Source organism: Ambystoma mexicanum, chromosome 11 (genome assembly GCF_040938575.1).
Source record: "Ambystoma mexicanum isolate Mex_15411 chromosome 11, UKY_AmexF1_1, whole genome shotgun sequence".
NCBI lineage: Eukaryota > Metazoa > Chordata > Amphibia > Caudata > Ambystomatidae > Ambystoma > Ambystoma mexicanum.
In genome coordinates this window covers 756,868,260-756,894,871 of record NC_090934.1, presented here as the reverse complement: position 1 = coordinate 756,894,871, position 26,612 = coordinate 756,868,260, and the positions used below count along the sequence as shown (strand labels likewise).

The 26,612-nt window shown below is 48.1% G+C and overlaps 1 protein-coding gene across 1 annotated transcript in view; it reads right to left on the bottom strand.

Annotated features, from left to right (window-relative positions):
* Positions 1-26,612, bottom strand: part of RNF141 (ring finger protein 141) — a 473,212-nt gene that overhangs the window by 156,338 nt on the left and 290,262 nt on the right. The window contains exon 4 of the mRNA XM_069623656.1: positions 23,801-23,985. Within this exon, the coding sequence (XP_069479757.1) occupies positions 23,801-23,985 (185 nt within the window). The remainder of the gene's footprint in view (positions 1-23,800; positions 23,986-26,612) is intronic.

Genomic DNA, 26,612 nt, shown 5'->3' with positions numbered 1-26,612 from the left:
AACCAATCCTGAAGTTGAAGGGCCTGAATGATCTGAGAAAGAGTAACCATCTTGAACTTGCCCTTCCTGAGGAGCTTGTTCAAGCCTCTTAAGTCCAAGATGGATCTCAGTCCTCCATCCTTTTTGGGGATCAAAAAATATGGGGAGTACCATCCCTTGTTTCTCTCCGCTACAGGTACTGGTTCTCTAGCACCTTTCTCTAGCAGGGTTAAAATTTCCTGCTGTAAGAGCGGGCCTGGAAGCTTCAAAGAGTGTCTCCCCGGTGGATTGCTTTGAGGTTGAGTTAGAAAAGGAAGGCAGAAACCTTGGGCTATTATTTCTAGAGCCCAAACATCTGAAGTAATGGCTCGCCATTCTTGCAGAACCTGTGATAGCCTGCCTCCTACAGGTGTCTTGTGATGCAACTCATCAAAGTGGTTTTGTGGCGGTTGCTGCAGCTGCTGATGGCAAAGAGGCTGCAGCTGGGACTGGCTTAGCACGTTTACCTCGTCCACCACAAGCGGTTTTTCTCTGTCCATTCCTCTCGCCTTTCCATATGAGGAGTTATAACGATAGGATCATCCCCTCCAAGATTGTCCTGATGCACGAAAAAGGCTGAGGTTGTCTAATAGCAGCTCCTAAAGATTTGGCTGCTGCTTTTGAGGTCTGCAACCTCTCAAGGCTCTCATCAGTCTTGTTGCCGAAAAGGTGAGACCTGTCAAAAGGCATGTTAAAAAGACGGTTTTGCACGTCTGGTGCGAAACCCGACTTTCACAACCACACAAATCTGCATATTACTGTGCTAGAGGCCATGGACCTGCTCACGCCATCTGCAGTGTCCAATCCAGACTGAAGGGATTCCTGCATGGCTTCCTTTCCATCTCTAACGATGGCTAGGAATCCTTCCCTTTCTTCCCCTTCTGGTATGTGCTCTGCCGCCATTGCAATGCACTCCCACAGAGTGTACGAAAATTTTGCCAAGTCACATGTGGAGTTGACGGATGTTAATGCCATACTCCCAGCTGAAAATACCTTGCATGTCCAACCATCCACACGCTTGTCGTCCCTATCCAGAGGGATGGAACGGTACGCCATCTTATTAGAAGCTGTGGCTGCCTGGACCACCAGACTCTCAGGAGTAGGGTGTTTGGACAGATAGCCGGGGTTGCTACTGGAAGGGCAGTATTTTGAAGTGAGGGACTTATTCACAGGAGGAATTGAGGTCTCCCAATTTTTGGCCACCCTATTCTGTAAGGCTAAATGGAAGGGTAAAATCGAATCTTCGGTGGGGCCATGATTCAATATGTCAGTCAAGTCATCCTGGATGAACTGAGTTGGTGGTCTAGTCCATCCTAAATAATCCACCACCTTTGTCATCAGTTGTCTGTATGAGGGACTGGCATGTTCCCCTGGTTCTGGTCTGCCAAAATCTGTCTCAGGTGGTGTGTCAATTCCACTTCCGTTATGCAAGGTTTCCACTAAATCCCTCATTCTGCATTCCTCAGAAATTAGACATTCTGGGACATTAGGGGTGCCATACTCTAGGCCAAAAGGAACATCCTCCTCCTCAGACCTTTCTTGTTCTTCAAAAATTGGGGTCGATGTCGACAAAGGCGTCTATGACATCGACGAAATAGCAGTCGTCAACGGAGCTGGCTTTGAGGGCTTTGAGACGCTCTTCGAAGGCTCGTCCTTCGAGGTGCATCGGGTTCCAGATGGCGTTGACCTCGAGCGGTCGACTCGAGCGATCTTCATCACTCGGGGTTCTCGATCTTTCCTCCTTCGTTCGCCTGGGCTCGAGGGCGCGGGAGTGTCAGAACGGTAATGCTCAGGGCCGGCTTCCGAGGAAGGCACGGACCAAGGCTTAGCAGTTTCAAAAACCTCCATCATTTTAACTTTAAATGCCTCCCATTCTTCGGAGGAAGAATGTTTTGTGGGGCATTTCATTTTCTTGGGGGATTCGTCCGAAGACTAGGTGGAAGGGGACCAGTGGCGTCTCTTTTTAGATTTTTTCATCAAAGACGAAGAGTGGTGTGTGTCATGATGCCCGCTCCCGGGGAGCCGGTTCAAGCCCTGCGTCCCCGAAAGCGGACATCCAGTCCCCAAGGAAGGACCCAGCAACCCCATATAGGGGCCCTTTGGACAGTGTCCTGGCGCCTATGGCGCCAGGCTCATAAAAGACATCAGTCCTGGCGCCATAGGCGCCAGGCTCATTATGGAAGTGCTTGGGTGCACTTACCTGATGCAGACCATGCTGCAGGATCCCGGCCTCCTTGAAGCCTGAAAGGAACTACTTTACCTGTGGGACTAATTTACCATCTGGGCGTGGTCGGGGAAGGATACATACCTGATTGGAGGAAGGATACATACCTGGAACTTCTTCCAAGGCTATTTAAACCCCACCCGAACAGCCACACGTTGTCAGAAAGCACCAAAGTATTAACTGAAAAGGATACGGTACTCAAAAGGATACAGGTGGTAGGGTCTTCCGGATCCCTGTTCACGCGTTTTGATAGTTGTGAAGTCAAGTTAAGACCTTCCAAATGATACAACTCTCTGACCGGTAAAACAGGCAGAGCGATGGATCACTGGAAAGGGCGTGGGTAAGGTATAGGAAGTCAGCCTAGAACAAAATAAAGTATCATGAATAACTGCCCCAACCTGGGTATGATGGAATAGAAAATGTCATGAATGCACACACTGACCTTGAGTCTAGGGCAGACGAATCCAGCAGAGTCTCTTGAGGAATCCAAGGTAGAACAAACGACAAGGAAGGGAAGATTAGTAAGGGAGACTTAACCCGAACGGAACGAGGCTCACGCTAGATACCGGGTTGATGCACCACAGGATAGCGTCCAAAGTACTGTTCACCGTCACCTTCCAATTATCCTTGAAAAGCTTCCTTCCCACGTAGAGTAAAGTATAGAAATGAATCAATCCCCCTGTTAATATCACAGGTGCAGGAGTTGGAAATGGCACTCCTTTTGAGGTATAAACAAGGGTCACGCGGTTCTGTACAGCCGCGAAGAAAAGAGCAAGTGCGTGTGGATTTACACGCGAGCAGGATTCACGCAGTCCAGGCCAGCAGCGCTTGAAGATAGCGTGCGCGTGTGGATTTACACGCGAGCAATATATGTGTGTGGATTTTACACGCGAGCAGGATTCACGCAGTCCAGGCCAGCAGCGCTTGAAGATAGCGTGCGCGTGTGGATTTACACGCGAGCAGGATTCACGCAGTCCAGTCCAGCAGAGCTTGAAGATAGCGTGCGTGTGTGGATTTACACGCGAGCAGGATTCACGCAGTCCAGACCAGCAGCGTTTGAAGATAGCGTGCGCGTGTGGATTTACACGCGAGCAGGATTCACGCAGTCCAGTCCAGCAGAGCTTGAAGATAGCGTGCGCGTGTGGATTTACACGCGAGCAGGATTCACGCAGTCCAGTCCAGCAGAGCTTGAAGATAGCATGCGCGTGTGGATTTACACGCGAGCAGGATTCACGCAGTCCAGACCAGCAGCGCTTGAAGATAGCGTGCGCGTGTGGATTTACACGCGAGCAGGATTCACGCAGTCCAGACCAGCAGCGCTTGACGATAGCGTGCGCGTGTGGATTTACACGCGAACAGGATTCACGCAGCCCAGGCCAGCAGCGCTTGAAGATAGCGTGCGCGTGTGGATTTACACGCGAACAGGATTCACGCAGCCCAGGCCAGCAGCGCTTGAAGATAGCGTGCGCGTGTGGATTTACACGCGAACAGGATTCACGCAGCCCAGGCCAGCAGCGCTTGAAGATAGCGTGCGCGTGTGGATTTACACGCGAGCAGGATTCACGCAGTCCAGACCAGCAGCGCTTGAAGATAGCGTGCGCGTGTGGATTTACACGCGAACAGGATTCACGCAGCCCAGGCCAGCAGCGCTTGAAGATAGCGTGCGCGTGTGGATTTACACGCGAACAGGATTCACACAGCCCAGGCCAGCAGCGCTTGAAGATAGCGTGCGCGTGTGGATTTACACGCGAACAGGATTCACGCAGCCCAGGCCAGCAGCGCTTGAAGATAGCGTGCGCGTGTGGAGTTACACGCAACCAAACAGCTCCAGGAATCAGCGTGTGACGGAAAACACGCTATAGAAGGCCCAAAAAGTAGCTGTAGTAACCTGCAAGGATGCAGACCGGAGGTTCAGCTACACAACGCCAAATGATTCGATCAGAAGCAGCGAGTGAAGTTTCCACGCTGCTTAAATACGTAATGCCGTAGTTCACGTGATGAAGCAGAATACACGTGAAGTTAGCGACGTGAAAAGTGCAAACGTCGTCTTCCCGGCAACGTATCGAACAACCGCCATTTGGAATAGAGCGGTCTAGCTGTTCTACGAGCGTAGGAGGTAGGATCACGTCCAGCATGCATGACACAAGTGCTTCGCGTTGTTCTGCATCTAGCAGCTGGACGCTCACCGTGTCTGCTCCTGCATCCTGACTTCTGCCACGCCTGCCAGCATCCTGGATCACCTGCAAAGGAAGAGAAGAAGAGAACAGAAGAAGGAAAAGTCCTTACCTGCTATATCCGCATCCCAGAGACATCTCGCCGACAATCCTGAAAAGAAAGACTTTAATTTAAAAGCTCATCGCGTCGATCGCTGCAGCGCCGCATTCCACTCACCTTTACAGGGCGCCTCCATGTTCAGCAGCGATCATCCGGATTCGCAGTCACGCCCCAGCGCCTAGGGATAAAAAGACCAGAACAAAAAGGTGAGAGAGAGAAGGGAATAAGGAAAGCTAAATCTCCATGTTAAGACTTACCTGTTGATTCATTCCCTCTTCATTTCGGGTCCGCGCCGCATCCTGGCATTTCCGGACCCCGGCCCCTAAGGGGAAAAAGAGACATCAGCGTTAATGAGCAAATGAAAAGACATTACCAAAAAAAACTCATTAAAGACTTATCTGATTTCTACAAGGATTTCAACTCTCATCTCGGGTTGGTGCCTGTTCCCCGGCATTCCGTACCCCGGCCCCTATGGGGAAAAAGACACTAGCATTAGTACATTAATGCATGGACACAAGGGGAACCACTTATCAAAAAACTTACCTGGAAGTCAAGCAAGTTTGGTTCTCACCAATCCGAAAATCCAGTGAAGTAACTTGATACCAACACGCCCCTGCATCAGAAGCAGGATGGAGAGCTCGTCCTTCCAGACCCTAAGGTGAGACGCTACGAGGAATCACAGAAGGGTTTCAAGGAGGGTGAGAGGGGAAAGTGGGAGGCTGATTGCTTTACCCCGCAGACAGTTAATCCCCTATTTTCGCCTACAGAAGGATACTTCTGCGAGTCAGACAAGCCAGATTTGGGGGCCCGGTCCAGTCCGTCTTCCGAACCCTGCGCATCACCTTGGAAGAGATCACAGCAGCGCAAACCAGTCCAGCGCCTCCGTGGGAGTCAGGTGAGCGTTACAGTGTGAACCACTTCGGCACCTAGACCTATGCCTTTCGCGTCGAGGACATTTCTCGTCATGGGTTCTCGAATCGACGCTTGAGGCTTTTCGGTCGGGTTTTCGACCTACCTGTAGTTTTCCATTCCTCTCTCGCAAGGCCTTGCCCGTCATTGCCTGACACTTCGTACAGGCCTCCATGTCGTGGTTTGCACTGAGGTACCACAGACATTCTCAGTGCAGATCCGTGATCGACATTTTGGAACCGCAGGTTTTCCATTTCTTGAACCCCGAACGCGGGGTAGTCGGGGTCGACGATCAGGACATCTCGACTATCTTCTTCACAATAACTGCGTCACAGAATTATCGAGGCGTGCTGAGTCTCTGAAGCAACACGTACTGCGGAAAAATGGAACTGAGGCCAACAGGCGCAGCGCGTGCTACTTGTATACCGGATGACGTCACCCTCGGCGGAGGCCTTCGAGGGACTTCGACTCGATGACATCGATGCATGGCGCCCTCTACCGAGAAAACATTTCCAAAGCAGCTAAAGCTGGACGAATATATCTAAGATGAGGAATACGGTAGAGGACACAATCCATTCGAAAGGGGGGCTTTAAGCAGTGGTGAGAAGGAGGATACAGGAAACTGCTTTTACACTCCATGAATGAAATTATCTCCTCCTCCCGGAACATATCCTGCAAAGGGGGAGAGACTTGGATATGCCCAACTAAGCCACTGGGTGCTGAACCCTGCAATCAGAGGGGCAGCCACCAGAAAGGCAACGCCGCTTGAAAGGTTCCTGCTATCAAACGACGGGCAGAAGGGGCTGATCTCCAACCTGTACAAGATACTGGACGATGACACTCCTAGACAACACTAGCCGTACATGCACAGACGGGAGCAGATATTGGGGAGAGACATAGAAAGGGAGGAATGGGGGAAATTGTGGGGGGAGATTGCCAAGCTAGCAAGAGCATCTCAACTGCAAGAAGCGTGGTGCAAAATACTCTTTGGCTGGCATTACACGCCTGCCCGCCTACACAGGATATACCCGGGAGTGTCGGGGGAGCATTGCAGGGGGTGCAGGAAGGAGGGCACGGTGGAACATCTTGTGGAGATGCCCAGAAATTGAGCCCTTTTGGAGGGAAATACAGTTAGCACAGGACCAGGCCTACGGCCCATGGGGAAGCAGACCTCCAGAACAGACATTGCTTGGGCCACAAGGGGGGAGGCGGCGGGAGAACCCAAAGCCAGAGAGAAAGCGAGAGTGGTACTAACATTGGCGGCAATTACTATAATTGCACAGAGATGCAGGAGCTCGAATATACCTACAGTACAGGATTGGCCGGGCAAAGTTTGGGAAATAGTAGCTCTGGAATGGGCGACGTATGGCATGAATGGCAATGTGCATAACTTTGCACAAGACTGGGGAGAGACTCCGGTCTTTCTCAAAGATGACTTCCGAGTGGTATGGTACCCCAGCGCCTCAGACTCTTAGACTTGCAGTAAACAAATTTGAACCGCATAAAACGAAGTGGACTAGTGAGCGACTTAAACTTGCCTCTCAGGGGAGGGGGGGATGGAGGGGTGATAGTTTTGAGGGAATGTTTAACATGTTGTAAATTCAATAAAAAGAAGTAAAAAAAAAAAAAAGAAAACACAACGTTATCCTCCACAGAATTGTTTCTTTTACTCAGTGCCATGAAGAAATAATAGCAGCAACGACGCATTTCGCGGTAACACACCGCTTGGTCACATTTGTTTTTATTTATGACAAATAAATTGCATCTGAACTCCGTGGGTCAGGACACGTGATTTTCACACACTTTATGGTACTTGCAAAGCCAGATGGGAACGCTGTCAGACATCTTGTAGTGTCAAAATGATTCACAAACTAAATCCGTCTCGTAATCATCATGTACTGCAAATGGCTTCATAATGTAATGCACTGCAGTGCGCCAGCGGTCAGAGACCTATTATGTGCTCCCATGTTGATATAGATGCTACCTACCAATAGACACATGGTGGCATACAACCCTTCACACTAATATATCTCTACCATGCGCTCACTATGTCTATGTCGATTGTTTGCTAGTCTTTAAACAATTAAACATTACGATACAATCCGCAAACACAGCGGCAATGCAATCTGCAAGACATTTTAAAGTGTGGTAGATGAAAATAATCAAGAGACTAATAGCCATGAGAATACAATTTCTCTGCCACTAGCACACATGCAGTGCATCACAATTTAATCACACATTCACTAAGAAACCACTTGGCTCCTACAGTGTGGAAATTAGCAAAATGTGTGCAAATCATGCACTATGGTTCAAAGATTCGAAAATACATAGATTAAAATTCTAAAATGTCTGTAATATAAAGTGCATAGTGAATACATTACAAATGACAATAGTTCATGTCTGTAAATCGGTTCCATGTGTTAATATCCCCGCAAAAATATCGTGATACAAAAATATTGCCATATTTTTGCGGCGATATTGAGCCATGGACCCTGCGGGGGACACACCCGCAACATTTTTAAATGTGCGGGGGACACCCCGCTCCCACAAATTATCCCCCCCAAAAATATTGCCTATGGCAAGACAGGCGACTATATGCACGGCGATATTTTTGGTGGGGATAATATGTAGGGATACCTGTAAATCGTACCATCCAGTATCTGGTGTGGGGATGTTCCATCTGTAAGCCAGAATATTAATTACAAAACCAGTATTTTTGTTGCGAGTTCGAATAAAACAGAACAGCTAAAACCATGTGCAAAATAGCAATACAGTACAAAAAATGCTAAGTGTGTTCCTATGTAGTGCAAATACGCAACAGAATGCAAAAAATACAGCATTATTCTGACACCAAAGAATATTGGTAGGGTTTGGAGCAATGTAAAGTACATAGCGCAAACATTTGATATAAGACAAATCCATGTCTATAAATTTGACCATGTGCAAAATAGCAATACAGTACAAATGTAGAATTCCCATAGTAGCAAAATGCTTAATATAGACCGTTGTTACTACATGGTTTGCTAAAAATTGCTCAAAACAGAAAATGTGCAAATTCACAAAAAAAGACAGATGATGAAGTACTCTACACACACCTAATGCTAACATAGCAGTTTAGAATTTCAACAATATAAATTATATAATGCAGCAATCGGGTGTTAAATAGAAAAATGTCCATAAATTTGACCTTCCAGTGCTGTAATACTGCCATATTTGGCTGATGGAACAAGCCCAACATTAGGGAACAGACCTGAAACCTATGAATTTTGCATGAAGAGCAGATAAATAATAAAAAGCAAACTGTGCACATGTAACACGATACTGCTTAGCTCAAGCAGTACCGCCCCCACACCCCCCCCAAGTGGGCGAGTAAATGTCCAATGCAGGTTTTCTAATAGATCAATGCATATCACAGAGTGTGTCCATGTGTAACCTTCAAGAAAACAGGCCTAAAATACAAAATAATAAACAAAGAAATGCTAAAACAAATTTCAACAAAATACGGTGTCCCTACATATTATCCCCACCAGAAATATCGCTGTACCTATCTCCCCATAGGCGAATAGGCGATATTTTTGGGGGAGCTAATTTGTGGGAGCGAGGGTTGCGGGGGGTGTCCCCCGCCGATTTAAAAAAAAATGCAGGGGTTGCGGGGGTGTCCCCCGCAGGGTCCATGGCTCAATATTGCCGCAAAAATATGGCGATTTTGTATTGCGATATTTTTGCAGGGATATTAACATATGGAACCCAAAATACAGAATATAACAAGGGGACATCTCATAATGTTCACCAAGAATTCAATGAAAACCCTACTAACCAATCCCCAAAAAAATATTACCCATAAAGTGTAAAAAGCTGGTAATAGGAGTGGAAAAGACAGAAATAAATAAGAAATAAATGAGAAATAAATTAGATCTACAATATGCAGTTCCAAGAATCGTATTGGATACGTCTACTTAAACTTGTAGCTCATGAATCCCTCCGTCTAACAGTTCATAAATTCAATTAGTTAATCAAACAACACTGAAATCTAATAGAACTAAAACCTAATAAAAAGTTAGACAATACATTTGAGTTAAGAGCCCAAGAAAGTGTATAATTCCTCATCCAGATTGTGTCCTCTGGGTTTTTTTTGTTTCCAGATCGAGGATACATTTGGTTTCCAATTTTCTTCTAATGCCCCGTCTCCTCCTCGAGGCAATTCTGGAATTGAGTGTATACCAAAGAATGCAAAGCCATCCAATTTTCCTTCATGAACTGTTTTAAAATGTACTGCCATTGGATATGCGGGATCAACATTCTTAATGGCACGTATATGCTGGAGCACCCTAAGTTTCAATTTGCCAATTGTGCTCCCAACATACCACTTTCCACATGAGGTATGTAAGTACATAAACCACAAACATTGTGTTACAAGTGATCCTCGTCATGATCTTAATGTTCGTGGTTATAACAGGAAAGCAGTAACAAGTAGTGTTCATTGCATATTGGCATGCCTTGCCTTTGGTACATCGATAAAAAACCCAGAGTAATACCACTTAGCCAAGAGTCTGCCATGATGTTAATGTTGGGACTCGTATAGCTCATATAGCTTGACACCAGGCTATCTTTTAATGAAACAGATTTGCGAAAGGTGGTGTTAATACTCTTGCCCCATGTGTCACCTAAATGTTCATCTAATTTGAGAACATGCCAGTGATTATTAATTATTTGGCGAATATCTTTCGATCCGTTTCCATAGGTTAAAATCAGACGCACATCTTTGTTTTTCTGGTCCGCACTCAAAATGGTATCAGATGTTAGGAGTGAGTTGCAATCTTTTTCTCTGGCTTTAAGATAAGGTCTCTCAAGGATTCTTTTCGGATAGACTCGATATCTTGCTGCCATAAATGCACACTCTGTATCAAAGCTCTCAATTTTGTAACAATTCCTGCAAATTCTAATAAATTCCCCATCCGGTATATGCTCCACTTGAGGGCCGTGTGGTGCTTGCTGGCGGCATGTAAAGGTAGGTTCGAACTGGTCGGTTTTTGTTAGAGTTCTTTGAGAATATTTAGAAGAATGATCGCATTCTTGTTATGGTTTTCTGTGAATTTAAAGTTCAACTGGTTCACATTTAAGATCTTGACAAAACTCAATCATTCTTCTGCTGTGCCCTCCCAGATGAAAAATAAATCGTCAATATAACGAAGACACAAGACAATTTTGTCTGTATATCGATTATTGTCTGGGTGCCATACAACATATTTTTCCCACCACCCCATGGTCAAGTTAGCATAGGGGAGCACATTTTGTCCCCATAGCCGTCCCCTGCATTTGGATATAAAACTCCTTATTAAACAAAAAAACTATTTGTTAAACAAAGATGAATCATCTCCAGGATAATTTTTCGTATTGTAGGAAATTCCTGGATCTTGTGTTTAGGGAGTATTCGCAGGCTTTTAAACCAGCATTGTGCTTGATTGATGTGTACAAGGACACCACATCTAGTGTGGCTAATGGAAAAGACGATTCCCATGGTATGCCATTTATCTTGTTGAGAAAATCCTTAGTATCCCTTAAGTATAAGGGTAGCGTGGTCACAAAGAAAACTAGGATTTCATCCACCAGTTTCAAATTATTTTCTAGTAAGGCAACACAAAGAGAAACAATGGGTCAGACCAGTGGTTTTCTCATGCTCTTATGTAACTTGGGCAAAAAGTGAATTGTTGGCATGGTGGGAAATTTGGGCTGAAGAAATGTACAAGTCATCATGCAAAATGCCTGTTGTTTTCCGAGTGATGAGAAACCTATGAAGTATCATATTCATATCTTCTGATGGATCTCCCTCCAGTTTCTTATAGCATTCGTGTCTGCCAATTGTCTCTCAGCCTCCAGGCTATAGTCCTATCTATTCATAACCACTATGTTAGCACTCTTATCTGAAGGTTTGATGATACAGTTAGATCGAGTGTGCAATGACATTAAGATTTTTTGTTCAAGGAAAGTGAGATTATATTTGTTCGATTGTTTTTTCCTCCTGATTTTTTTCAGGTAATTAATTACCAAATCTTGGAAGGCTTCCATATGACCACCTGAATGGGGTTGAACCTAGATTCGGATATAAAAAACAAAAAATAAAAACAAAATCAGTCTTTTTTTTCAGTAAAAATGTTTAGATAAAAATTGTATTCGTTAATTTTTATTCGGTAAAATCACTGTATACCATTTCACTCTGCCTGTAGCCTGGCAGACCCTGGTAAACCTGACACAAACAGTTATCAGGAGCTATTTTGGACTTCCCAACCCAACTGGTGCCATTTATATTTACCTTTTAGACATTAAATATGTGTTTGAGAATTTGTACAAAGGGAGGAACCCTTGCACAACCCCACCTTTACCCCGCTGAGTGGTAGGGACTTGCCCCAGGAAGCAATTTGAAAACAATGGCCCCTTAAGGGTGGCTAGACTCCACAAGTCAGCCTTTATTATGTGCACACTCTGCCCTTCTCATGCCCGTACAGTCAAGCCAAATTCCCTGGGAAGCCATAAAGTGTGGGTATCCGCTCAAAAGAATGCAGACGGCCTCACGCCTAGACCTCCTTGGTGCAGAGAGCAAAGCAAAGTCTCCTCAGACTTTCGTAGGGCGATCCATGAACCCTGTTAATATACTGAACATTATTACTGAGCAGAGACATGGGAAGTGAAGCAGGGCACTGCACTTGCAGCCTCTGCAGTTAAACTCTCACAGTTCCAGCTCCTATATAGATCCAAGATTGCAGACAGTCTTTGTAAAGGTTCAGGCCACAGATCCAGGACTGGTGGGAGCAGGGATGCTGAAGCGGCATAGGAGCCGCACATTCAATCAAACAAGCCAATCCCTGAACAGCTCACAATACCACATTCACCTGGGAAGCAGGAATGGTGTGCAATGCCCAAGGCAGGGGCAAGAGCTCTATATAGGGTACAGGGATCAAGACTGCAGGTGCGCACAGAAAGTGCATGTTGGAGGCAAGAGTTGCCAAAAGAGGAGGAGACTGGTTTTGCCGGTGCTGGAGATGTGTTTGGAAGTAAGGCGGCAAATGTGGTTTGGGAGAGAGGAAAGGAGATGATTAGGGCAGTAGGAGGAGGTCAGGAAAAACAGAAGGAGGTGGAAATGAAAACAAAAGAGAAAGATTGAGAAGCATCAGAAGGAGGTGGAGAGAAGCACACAACAGAACAGGAGGCATACAGAGGTACTGTAGAAGGTGGATTAAGTGAAAGAGTGATAGGTGGCTGGAATGGTTTAACAGAAAGGGCAGGTACCATGGGCAGGCAACATACTTGGTTGACCAGGAAGAGGCATGTGCAGGTGGAGAAGATGCGAGCAGGAAACAGGACCTCAGGTTACGGGAAAGTATAATTTGGAGGGCATAGGAAAACAGAGGAGGGTTTTAGAGGAACAGGATCATTACAGAGGAGCAAGAAGAGTAGCCAGAAGTTGGATTTGGCTTACAACTATACGTCCCCCTGGTCAGGACTAGAATAACTAATCTACACACTCAATCAGTCAGCAACCAGTCGAAGAACATAGGCCTTAATCTTGATGACTTCTAGCCTCGCTTCCATCGTCACCCAGATCTTAACATTGACAACGGAAAACCCTTGGAACTGGACTCTAACACAAAGCTGAAGGAGGAACATACATTGGTTAGCAGAAATTTGGAAAGGAATTACAGGAGGCACTTTTAAACCACACACTGTGAGTGGCCGAACTCCCCGACCAATAAGAGTTGCTGGGAAGGGGCCAAGACCTTTGAGACTTTTGAAACCCAGGAATCGTCTTTCCTATTGCTTGTTTGAAAACCAAGGAGAACATACCTTATGTTTGAGTCCATGTCTTTCAATGATTCCACTCGGTTTCAAGACAGAACCGAGGAAGGGAAGGCTAGAGCAATGCAACTTCCTGATTCAGACCCTGGCGCAGACCTGCTTCATATACCAAGCAGGAATCAGTCTGTCAACCTGAGTGATATCATTAACAGAGATTCAGGTATCTGAAAATGCTAAGAAGTCAATTTTGAGGTCCTTCAGCAAGTTGTGGATATTGAAAGCCTGCTTGATCTCTGACTGGACATTTAGAGGGGGCAATAGTCCAAGGCCATAGCTTAGATAGATTGACAGGGGAGATCCTTGAAGAAGTGGGGGCGTTAAGTGCCAAAGTGGTGGAGTATAGGAGTTACCCATTGACAAACCTGGATTGCATTTCAGTACTTCCTTTTTTACGTTTCTTTTGGCAGATTTAGTGCAGCTGGAGGGAAGACATCTGAACAATTAGAGAAAATGTAAGAAAGTAAGGAAAGTAGCCATTAGGGAGATTGAGGAAGGCCCGGGCAGGCTACGAAGGGATGACATGGCATATAGAAGGACTTAATAAAGAGGGGTCTTGAGGCACTATGCCTATTCAATGCAGGGGGAAATCAGAGTACAAAGCCAGGGAAATGCTAAGAATGCTAAGAATGAGCAACAGAACTGGACAAGGGATCTAACCATGTACAGCAGAATAAGTGGAATGCCAGGAAGATGGGTCCGAGCTGTGAGATGGCCTGGGGGAGGTGAAAAGACGAGACTCCGAAAAAGGTATTTCAGAAGCTGTCCCCGTGGGCATAGTAGGGGGCACAGAGAAATAAAAAGAGGGGGCGATGAAGCTAGCAGTGAAATATGCAAAAGGATATTAATGCTGCAGCGGAATGCAGTGAGAATAGAGTATAGTGATAAAAGAGAGAAAAGAGGAGATAGGAGAAGACAGAGACATGATGGAATAAGGGACTAGTCAATGAGCAAGGAAGGACAGACCGAGAGCTAGCATGGCCACGGCAGGAGAGAAAAAGGGTTTGAGCATGAGAGAGGTGGGAAGGAACAAGTTACTTACCTGTAACTGTTGTTCTCCAGCATGGGTCTGGCGTGGATTCACATGCTCATGAATATTCCCCGTCGTCAGGCCGGGAATCCTCGGTAAAGAAAAAAATCAGTATCAGTTTCGTTTCTGATCTGTCTTTCTTAGTAGTAACCAATCACTGATCTCTCGGTCATACTGCCCCCAGCCAATGACTGCCCTCTACCTAAGCCCCTCCCCTGGCAGCCATCCTCAGATTTGGTAGCACGTAAAGTGGCAGTATGACCAAGTGAAGAGCCGCAGAGGGGAAGGAGGGAGGGCTCGCATGTGAATCCATGCCAGACCCATGCTGGAGAACAACAGTTACAGGTAAGTAACTTGTTCCTTCTTCAGCATGGGGTCTGGCATGGATTCACATGCTCATGAATATAAGAATACATAGCAGTATACACATGCACAACCACGGGAGGTGGCGACAGGCTCAACATTAAGCAATACAACAACTCAACATTAAGCATCTCTTACCTCCTCACCAGGCTCACCTTAAGCGAACAGGTTGCGCAGCACTGCTTGGCCGACCCTGGACTCCTCCCTGGAGTCCCAATCGACGCAGTAGAATCTTGTGAAGGTGTGCGTCGACCTCCACGTAGCAGCCCTGCAGATGTCCAGCAGGGGCACACCAGACAGGAACGCCGTGGTAGCAGCGATCGCTCTGGACGAATGGGCTCGGACGGCCAGGCAGCGGTCAGTTTGCCAACCGGTGACAGTGCTTGATGCAGCCGGAGAGCCATCTGGAAATGGAAGCCTTCGAGAGAGCCTTCCCTTGATTCACAGGTCCAAAGTTCACAAACAGCTGTGACATCTTCCGAAAACTCTTCGTGCCGTCCACGTAGAACTTCAGCGCTCTAGCCACATCCAGCGAGTGCAAAGTCCTCTCGGCCGGAAACTAAGGCGACGGGAAGAAAACTGGCAACACAAAAGGCTTGTTGAGGTGGAAGTCCGACGGCACCTTGGCCATAAAGGAGCGGTGCGTCCTCAGCACCACCCTCGTGTTATGAAAAGTCAAGTATGGAGGCTTGCAAGATAGGGCCTGGATCTCTCCCACTCGTCGTGCGGAAGTGATGGCCACAAGAAATGCTGTCTTCCACGACAGGAACTTCAACGGGGCCGAGTGCATAGGCTCGAATGGGGCCCCCATGAGCCTGGTCAGCACCACGTTGAGCTCCCACGCCGGGGCAGGGGCCTTCAACGGCAGGAACGATCGGAATAGTCCCTTCATAAATTCCTTCACCAGGCGATGAGACCACAAGGACGCCCGTCCTGTAGTTCTGGTGTATCGGGAAATGGCAGCCAGATGTATTTTGATGGAGGCGTGAGCCAGTCCAGCTTTGGCCAGCGACAGTAGGTACGGCAATACTTGAGGGGCCGTAATCCGCAGAGGGTTGATCTTCTGTGCACGGCACCAGACAGAGAACCTCTTCCACTTATGTCCATAACATTTGAGAGTTGAGGACGCCCTGGCTTTTGCAAGAACCTCTATGCAGTCAGCCAGGATATCGTATCCTCCAAACTCTAGTTCTGCAGGAGCCAAGCCTGCAAGTTCAGCGACACCGGGTCGTGATGGAGAATGGCGCCTCCTTCTCTAGAGAGAAGATCCACGTCCATCGTCTGCTTGATAGGTGGGGACGCTGACAAGTCCAGAAGGTCCGGGAACCAGATCTGTCTCGGCCACGCCGGTGCGACGAGGATCATCCTGCACCTGGACCTCTTGAGCTGGTTGATGAGACGGAGCAGCAATGGCAACGGAGGGAATGCGTACAGGAACAGGCCGTCCCAAGGGAACGAGAAAGCATCGCCCATGCTCCTCGGCTGGACGAACCTGCTGGCGAACCTCTGGCACTTGGAGTTCGTCGCCGTCGCGAACAGGTCGATCTGTGGTTTTCCCCATCGTTGAAAGAGCCGATCCACTTGGTCCTGGCATAGTTCCCACTCGTGGCATGAGCGCAGCTTCCTGCTGAGTGAGTCGGCGATGGTGTTTTTTATTCCTGCCAGGTGGAAGGGAACCAGAAACATCCCCTGGGCGACGGCCCAGTGCCACAGATCCTGGGCCTCCTTGGATAGGGCTGGGGATCTGGTGCCTCCCTGCTTCCGGATGTAGAACATCGTGGTGGTGTTGTCGGTGAAGATCCTCACCACTTTGTCCTTGAGGGAAGGAAGGAACGATTTGAGCGCCCAGAACACGGCTCGTAGCTCCAGGATGTTGACGTGAAGAGACCTCTCCTCCGGGAGCCAGAGGCCTCTCCGGTGTGGGCCCTCCATCCCTCCAGAGAGGCGTCCGTCGTTACCATCTCCTGATACGCTGGGGCCTGAAAGTCCATGCCTGCCGAGAGGTGCGCACGGGCACCCCACCATAGAATCGCCCGACGGAACACTTCGTCGAGCGGGATCCTGTCTTCGAAGCAGCCCGCCGCTTGAATCCAGCGGGCGTCGAGGAACTCTTGTAGCGGACGCATCCGAAGTCTGCAAAGGGGCACAAGGTAGATGCACGAGGACATCATCCCGAAATTCCAGCGAGTGTCTGCGGGCCAGGGTGTCCAGCACCCAAGGGTCGGTGGAGATGGACTCCCACACGCTGACGAACTTCGTTATCCGGCCTCCCACTGGGGTGCTTCGGTGGGGGCCCGACGCAACGGCCGGTTCAGTCCTGCTTGGAAGAGGCCTTGCCGCCTTGGCTTCCTTGCCGACGGCAGCGAGACCCTCCTTGCTTGCTGCGGCCTCTGTAGGCCTCCTGGGATGAGGAGCGGGCCGCCTGGCGGTAAGTAGAAGAGCCGCCGCTGGATCCCTTGGACGCTCCCTGTCTGCCTCCGGAGTTCCGAAAGGGCCGCCGTTGCTGAAGGACTCCTAGGGCTCGGGCTGTTTCCGTGTCTGTCTTGATGGCCTGGAGGGACTCATCCACCGTCTTTCCAAACAGGTTGTTGCCGTCGAACGGCATGTCCAAAACTCTGGTTTGGACGTCCTGGCGAAAGTCGAGCCATCCTCGTCGTCGGAGGCAAACCCAGTTGGCGAAATCCGGTATCAGCAATGTCCGTTGCCACCGTTATGGCGTGATCCGACGCCACCTCTCCTTCCTGCAGAATCTATAGGGTTTCTGCCCTCTTGTCGTCCGGTAGGAAGTCTAGCAGGGGAGCTATCTTGAACCAAAGCGTCATGTCGTAACGAGCCACAATCGCTAAGGCATTGGCCGCCTTAATCGTCGTTACCGCCGACGAGATGACTCGTCGTCCCATGGAGTCCAACTTCTTGCCCTCACTGTCCGGCGGGGAAGTGGAAGTTGAAGCCGCCGCACCCGCTGCTTTCTTCTTGGCCGCTGCCGAGATGACAGAGTCCGGCGTGGGCTGGGCCCTGAGGCACAAGGGGGCAGCATCGGGGACCCTGTACTTCTTCTCGTACCTGTCCTTCTTGGCGGGTGTCGTGGAAGGGTTCTGGAGGATAGCCAGGCCCTCGTCCCAGATGTCGTCGAGCAACGGCACCGCGAGGACCGTCTTTCTCTTGGCCTCTCGTCGTTGGTAAAGAAACCCTTCCTTTTTCTGTTCCTCAGGACAGAGCTGAAGAGCTCGGATGCCCTGGATATCATGGCGTGAAAAGAGCCAATTTCGTCGGGTGAAGCCCGAGGGGGGGGTGATGACGGGATGTCCGTTGCGTCATCGCCGCCGTCGTCGTCCATCCTCATCGCTGTATCCGTCGCCATATCCTCTCTAGGGTCCGGAGAGGGGGATGAGGGGTTCACAGGCCTCGTGGGCACGAAGGGCGGAGCGGGGTGGACTCTCCTCCGCTTGTTCGGAGGGCTTCCCGACGGGCCTGGTTCTGGATCCTCCGTCGGGGTCCGTGGTAACCTCGTCCTTATCTCAGTACATGAGGATTGGATCGCCAACAAAATGGCCACCGAGCTATCCTGGGGCGCGGGTAATGGCTGCGACGGACGGGATGGCTGCTCCACTGGGCCCTTGTCGTCGCCATCTTCGATCACATCAGTGGGAACCGTCCCCTAGGATCGAACCTTCTGAAACCTCTCGTTGAGGCCTATGAACCTCTCATTTAGGCCTTTCACGGTTTCCACCGGATCCTCCTCTGAGGCTGAATCCGAGTCCGTAATGGCCACCGCCCCCACCCTCTTTTTCCGCCGGGGTCTTCACGGGGGTCTTAACGATGGTCTGGAAAGAGGATTCCCTTGTGGCGGCAGGGAAACTATGGGCCCCGAGGTCGCCTCCACTGGCGTCGCCTGCGACAACCTCGATAGAGGCCTTTGCCGGGTGGATCAAGGCCCTCACCACCTTAGGTGCGTCCTGGGCCTTTGCTTTGGGGGGAGGGTCATCGCCTCGCTCCCCCTCGGCTCCCTTCGAGATCGACCAGGGCCTCTCCCCAGATGCTTACCCGGGTTCTCGGACTTTCTCTTCCCCGACCAGAGCGCTGGCTCGTGGTTGATCGTGCCAGGGAAGTCGCACCCTGCCTGGCAGCCGAGGAGCCCGACCTTTCGGCGCTCCCGGTGCCCGCGGACTCGTGGTGGTAGGTCTTCTGTTGGGCCCCCGTCTTGTCCTCATGAAGGCAGTAGAGACATCTCGAATGCTAGTCCTCCTTGAAAACGTTTTTCAATACGCATCCTGAGCAGCTCCTGAACAGCTTGGATCCGGGCGTCGAGCTTCCCTTGCCCTGGGCCATGTCCGTTGAGGTAGGCCACAGATCTTCTGGAATCCTTCAAGAAGCGTAACTCGATGAAAACGTCACCCTTGAGGGGCGTCGAAGAATTCCGAAACGGGTCCCCGTTATCGGAAGTAGAAACGGTGGAGCTTGAGCCTCGATTAACCGAAAAGAGAAAAAATCTCCTGCAAAAGCGCGAAAACGCAGTAAAAGCTCGAGAGCTAAAACACAAGGACTCCCAACACTTGAATGTGCGGTAAAAATCTGAGGATGGCTGCTAGGGGAGGGGCTTAGGTAGAGGGCAGTCATTGGCTGGGGGCAGTATGACCCAGAGATCAGTGATTGATTACTACTAAGAAAGACAGATCAGAAACGAAACGGATACTGATTTTTTCTTTACTGAGGATTTCCGGCCGGACGACGGGGAATATTCATGAGCATGTGAATCCATGCCAGACCCCATGCTGGAGAACAAGGAGCAAAGAGCAGGGCGAGATTGTGAATATGACAGGATACAGAGAAGACTGAACAAATGAGGGATAAGTAGGAAAGAGGTACAGTGTGAGAAGATATCGGAAGGATGAGAGGAGGTGGGAAGAGGTACAGTGTAGGATAGTATGTAGTGGGGGAGATGTGGGAATGATGAGAGGAGGGGAACAGGAAAGACCAGGACAGGTGTGTGCAGGAGAGCACAGTAGAGGTGGAAGAAGAAAGAGGCGGAGGATGAAGGATCTGTAGTGAGTCCGAGAGAAGGCAGAGTCCGAGAGAAGGCAGAACACAGGAAGGTATTGGAGGACAGATGCTGGTACAGAGAGAGGGAGTATTTGGAAGGATATAGGAGTGTGTGGAATAATATGAAGTTGGGGAGATGGGGAAATGATCAGGAGAGTAAAAACACATTTAACGCTGGGAGCAAGAAGCCGACCAAAGCTAAAAAAGGAGGAGTGAATGAGACAAATGACTTGATCTAATACAGAAGTAAGAGGGGTAGGGGGTGCAAGAGAGCACTGATGTGGGCATTGGGGTGAGAACAGATGAGTCTGAGTGAAAGAGGAGGAAGAGGGGTAAAGGGGCACAGTGTGAGATGGGAGAGAAGGTGCAAATGAATGAAAAAGAGGGAGCAGGTAGAGTAGAATTAGAATAGGGCCAAGACACAGGAGGGGGGGTCTTCACTCGTGCAAATGCAAAATAAAACATAAAAAAGGAGCGGGGTGAAAAGGAGGGGCAGGTAGACCAGGTGGAGTTGAGGGGGAACGGGTGTGTGCAGAAGACCAATGCACAGGTGAAAGAAGGAGTTTGAAAGATGATGCACAGGCTATAGTACAGGGGTCTGCAACCTTTGGCTCTCCCGATGTTTTGGACTACAACTCCCATCACCCCTAGCCAAGATAGTCATTGATGAGGGGATAAGGGAAGTTGTAGTCCAAAACATTTGGAGAGCCACATGTTTCAGACTCCTGCTATAGTATAACAGAGCAGAAGGGTAGAGAATTAGGAAGCAGTGGAGACTTAACAGGTATCGGAACATGCCCAAGGATCAGCAGAAGAGCTGGAAGAAAAATTAGAGGAACAGGAACAGAAGGGTGTTGGAAGAGGAGAGCTGGGTGGTAAAGAGAGCTGGCTTCAGAGGAGAACATTAGAAAACGTGCAAAGATCAGGGAGGAGGGGGGTAAGGGACAATGAGGAGGAGAGTTAAAGCCACCCAGCTACAGGAAGAGATAAGTCAAGCCCAGGCTGAGAGAGGGCGAGGTAACCGGTGGCAAGACCACAGAAACAAGCAGGTTGAATACAGAGGTAGCAAAAAAAGGGGTGGTTAAAGAAGGGAGGGTAATAGGGTGTACAGAAGATCAGGAACAAGTGAGAGAGGAGACAACTAATGAGAAGGGAGGGAACAGGTACAGTGTGTGATAATAGAGCAAGAGGGAGGGCACACGTGGTCAGGCACAAGTGAGAGAGGAGACAACTAATGAGAAGGGAGGGAATGGGTACAGTGTGTGATAATAGAGCAAGAGGGAGGGCACAAGTGAGAGGAGACAATTAATGAGAAGGGAGGGAATGTGTACAGTGTGTGATAATAGTGCAAGACGGAGGGGGAAGTTGTGATCAAATAGGAAAGGAATATCATGGATCCACAGACAAGGTTTGTGGTCTTTAGTCACACCGCTGTAATAATGGGAGCCAATGGGCAACAGGAATATTGCGGGGGGGGGGGGTCTTCAGAAAGAATGAGTGGAAGGAACAGTAGGGCATCAGGAAAGATGAGCAGGAACGAGGGAGGCTTCAGAGGAGAGCAGGATGAAAAAAAAAATCACGAAAACAGGGAAGAGTTATACTAGTAGGAAAGAGGAAGTCAGCCAAGGGTAAGAAAGAAGAGGAAGGAACCGTGGCAGTACCATAGAAGAACCACTAAATTGAAGACAGAGGTAACCTGAGAATGGTTAGAAGTGGGAAGGGGGGGGTGATGAGACTGGAAGGAGAGGCAGAGGTGAGCAGAATAGGGGCCAGATCAGATGAAGCCAGAGGTCATAGAACTCGAGGAGGGAGGAAGTGGAGACAGGAGAAAGGGTCACAGCTTCAGGCAGGCGCAAAGTGTAGCAAGACAGAAACGTGCTTCAGGGAGTGGACAGGGTGGGCTAAAATAATGTTCTAGGGAAAAGCCAACCAAGAGAAGACAGACGAAAAACGAGAATGTTAGACAAAAGGGATGGATCATTGGGTGATATAGAGTTTACAAGAAGTGAGATGCATGAATGGGGTAATTCACCTCTCACAACCACTTCTGAAGAAACATGAAGAGTGTGAGCTTAGCAAAGAGGAGTTTTTCTGGGGTCTGCACCTTTGGCTCTCCAGATGTTTTGTACTACATTTCCCATCAGTCCGAGACAGTTATTCAATGGAGGAGGATCATGGGAATTGCAGCCCAAAGCCTAAACCAAGCCCCATTTTGAGGTGCCGCCCAAGTCAGCCGCATGAAGTCAGATTTCTTTTTAAGGTGTGAGATCTGATCCCTGTGGTGATGCCTTGAGCCAGTCAGGAACTGGCCCTGGTGGAAAAGATAGTGAGGGCGCAGAATAAGGCACAACCTCTGGAGTGCTCTCCCTTAGTAGCCATGTTTAAATGGGGGACTGCCTCAGCGCTCTATGAAAAGCAGACAAAGCATCACTGGGAAGCTCTTCAGTGAGAGCTGGATTCATAGAGGTGGCGCCACCCGACAGAGTAGGCACAGCAAATTTGGCACAAATGAAATTGATACAGGCCACCCACGCGTTTATAAACAGCAAGTAGAGGATCCCAGTCAAGATCAGCTAAGATAGTACCTTGGATGGCCTGTAATCTACTCAACTAGACTTCGAGTAAGTAAGAGCCATTTGTATTGATAACATAGATTTACCAGCACATGAGGGTTCTGCAAGCACGAGTAGATTTGTAGAGGACAATGTGAGACTTAAAAACAAATACACTATGAACAACAAACAAACCTGGTTAAGAATAAAAAAAAATCTGAGACCTGCTGAAAGACCGAAGAAATATCATTACGTTTGCATGCATCATAGTAGGCCATTTCATTTAAAAACGTAGGCTGCATGAGGTAAAAAAACGGGCATGACGTGGTCTGGACACATTTTCTTAAAAACTAGGGCATGTCTGCATTGCAGCAGAGCGGGAACCTGTAAATGATTGTATAACAATGAGTGTTCTCATATTCTGCCATTTCTCCTCACCAGATATACATCTTAGCCGCTGTCTCCATGTTCTCTGAAGAGGTACAAGTTAAGTTTAGCAGGGGAAGAGGTAAAGGCAGGAGCTGGGTACATGGTAAAGAAGGCCAAATAGAAGTATTTTTACCAACGATTTTAGCCCGATCACTCTCCAACGATTTCAAAGGACACACTGATATTCTAATTTTAAAATTAGGTTGTATCATCCAGTAACGGTCCGCAAGCAGAGTTTGAGGTTTTTTTTTTTTTATCAGTGCTGAAGGTGGCATTACAATCCGATATAGCAAGCTGATGTCGTATATATCGCCATTAGCACCGGCCAAAATTCCCAGGTGGCGTTTTCATTTTGGCAGCCCACTTCGAACATAATGCACTCTGAGCGCATACAACTTGGCCAGAATGTAAACAAACAAAAACAATGGTCGCTGAGAAAAGGGGTCATATGGTGCGCTGCTGTACCCACCACAGAGTTGTACCACCCCCCAAGTGCCCAATATCTAGGGACATCTCCCGGACTAGGAGAGACCCATGCCAGCTCTTATCCGAATGTATCAAAGGTGTACCCTGCCTCCAGCGGGATGTGTTTGATGAAAAGGCTCTTCAGATCCTGGGCACACTCCCACGCAGAGGCACGCTCCCGATATACAGCTTGTTGCCAGCACTGCCTCCAGATAGAGGGAACGTAAAGTGCAGGTTTAGATTAGGTAGCGAAATTGGGGGCCTGCAAAACACCTCAATTTGTTGCAAAACATGTACTGAAAAAGATTTGTACAGGAGGGTGCGGTCCATCAAATGATTACAAAGCAGGCTTGTATCAACGGGTACAGTTCGTGTTCCAAGCTTTCAGACTAGCTCATCCAGATTTGCCATCTTCAAGGTCAATTATGCTATTAATATGCACATTGTGTTTTCTAGTATCCTTAGGCTCAAAGAAATGTTTTCTTGAACTTTTCCACAATGCAGGTTTCATTCCGTTGTGGATTTGTGATCTCCTTCAATAATTAAATAATTAATACAAAGTACACTTTTAGGCACATTGAAGCTTTGGTAAAAAGCACTGAGATAACAATATTAATAACAAAAACCTGCTGTGATAATGTGCCATACCTTCCCATCCAGATACTAGCTTGGCAGGAGGAATCTGGTGAAAGGCTTTCCGCAGTACCTTCAGTGTTAGCCTTATGTCGCGTGAACACCTCTGCTGCTTGACTCGTGATATCTTTATATAGATGCATAAACTGATACAAATTCATGATCCTGGAAGCTTCCATAATTCCGCTGTTTTTGTTAATCTAAATACAAAAATAAGTATTACCACTTTCATTGGGGTAAGGGAGATTCTTCCAAAGCCCTGTGGCGAGGCGTGTGAAGAAATCTATTCGAAGAAGGAAAACAAGTTAGACCAAAAATCTCTCAATTGGTAACATGGTAGAACAGTACTGTTTTACTCTTGGGGGGGGGGGGGTGACCTGGCAGCTAGATACAGTTAGGCCCAATATATTACACAAGAGAAGACACTACACAGATTTACTGATAAAATATATACAGCCTATATTATAGTAATACACAAACAACATGAGATTTATAAACACTGGGCAATATAAAAGAGATCGACAGTATATCATAAAACCAGTGAGGGGCCTTGGACATGACCCCACCAATCACAAAAGCCAGAAGGAATAGTATGTGGTGGCAGAATACCCACACCTTAGGATATTAAAGGGGCAGGAGAAAAAGTACTCCTATAAACAGGTGAGATACATAGTGATGAAATCCTAGCCAAAACATGGGATGAATACTGTTCTTTTCATACCCCATTGTGACGAATCCCAGGGTATTGTGACTGCTTCCGTTGGAGAGGCCCCTTCCCATGAAGCAAGAGAGGTGAGGCCACTAACCGATAGTTCCCCTGGGGTGAATCGCATGTGGAGGGAAGCCCTCCAAGTAACCAGTGACAATTACTTTGGGAGAACGTGGTATTCCCCTCCCTCATCTGCGTCTCCTCTTTCCTTTCACCCCACTCGTACCCTGTGGTCCCCTAAACCTCCGTCTATTTTTGTAGTATTAAGGAAATCAAGTCACAGGAAAGTACTGAGACGAAAAGGAGTGCTACTAAACTTTGTGATGATCATCAGTACAGTACTGTGACGAGGGAGGAAGGATGTTATAAGGAAGAATACCCATGGAAACCATCACACATAGGCTAGTTACTAGAGACTGCCTATTAGTTATGAAGAATACAAATTAGAAGTGGGACAATGTCATTCGTCAAGCCATCCAAGAGGAACCGAGAGTGAACTTTGAATGCAGCAGACGGAAAAGCACGGGAACCAGCTTGTGACCAGGAAGCCGGTGGGGAGAAGCCACGTCTCTAAGACTGCTGCCAAGATCCATCAGTCCACGAGAAAGCAAACAGAAGGCAAGTCAACAGAGGACTTGGCACATCTCCAGAAGGGGAGCCAGACTCGCTGAAGCACGAGCAGGAGCAGGGACGTGGACGAGAGCGGAGAAAGACAGAAGAAGCTCACCTAGAGTCCCAGAGAAGCCAGAGGACGACGCCACACAGTATGAGCCCGAAAGCACTTTACGGTTGCTGCCTGGGTCCATGAGAGGGGCTGGGAACAGAGCAAGGGGAACCTGAAGAGGGTCAGGGACATGACACAAGATAAAGCAGATGATAAAATACAGGTCAAGGACCCCAATCTTAATATAAAGTCATGGACATAGGATGCATCCATAGACACTTGGCAGAGTATACCAAGTGTCATGGGAAGCCAATACAAAGGGGTTTGCAACCCAAGTGAACCACACGAGGCAAAGCCCAAGTAAATGGGTCAGGGACCCCAACGTAATCAAGAAGGGAAAGACTAAAAAGAGACAGGCACATAGCATCAGTAAACACTTGGCATGAGAGTATACCAAGTGTCCTGGGAAGCCAATTCAAAGGGGTCTGGAACTCAAATGAACTACAAAGGTAAAACAAAAGTAGATGGGTCGGGGACCATGAGAAAAACAAGTGGAAAAAAAATTGAAACAAACTGTGTAAGACATCACATGTGGAACAGTAGATGTCAGGAAAGTGCACCATGTCTGTTCAGTGGGTTAGAGAACAAAGTTGGGGTAGAGAACCCACAAAAGCAGCACAGCAGGGTCTGGGACCTACAAGAGGTGGGACAAGATCCACAAAGGCCAAACACAAGGGTCTGGGACTCATACGAGAGCAAAGAAATATATGGTCAAGGGGCCAAGGCTCAGAACAAGTCAGGGAGAGCCTGATAGAAAATAAAGTGGGTCTGGGACCCATACAAAAGAAAGAGAAGAGTTGTTAAACAAGTCAGGGAGAACCTGAAACAACCCAGAGGGGCCTGCGACTCGCGTGAAAGAGACATTTGTTGGAAATCTGAGGTTGATGGTCAAGTCTGACAGGACAGTTCACCAGACTTGCGGCTACAGTTTTGAGTTGGAAGGAGAAAGAAAAGTTCTATACTCAAGCATGGTGGGATACTGAACCAGACTTAACACAATGTTTGGGAATGGATACTTGCGAATTGTGTTTAAGAAATCAGCCATTGTGTTTCCGCACCACAAACTGAACTTTAAAGGCCAGTATTCAGAGCGAGAGAAGCCTCCCTCTGGATCAAGTAGATGCCCAGTTTTTCCTTAGCCAGTTAAGTGTAAGGGACGTCAATAGGTTTGGACACAGGACGGTAGACTTAATATGTAATGAGACATCCTGACAGAGTCCTTAGTGCTTCAGTTGAAGTAGGGCAACCCCTCATCGAAATAGGGCAAGGTAGATTTTTCCTTTTCTTTATTTCTACAATAAAAGTCTTTGATAACAAGCTTACACCACTGTGTCAGACTCGTACAGCTGCAGCCTTACACGACACACAGTCTAACAGAACAGCGCTAAGATGAA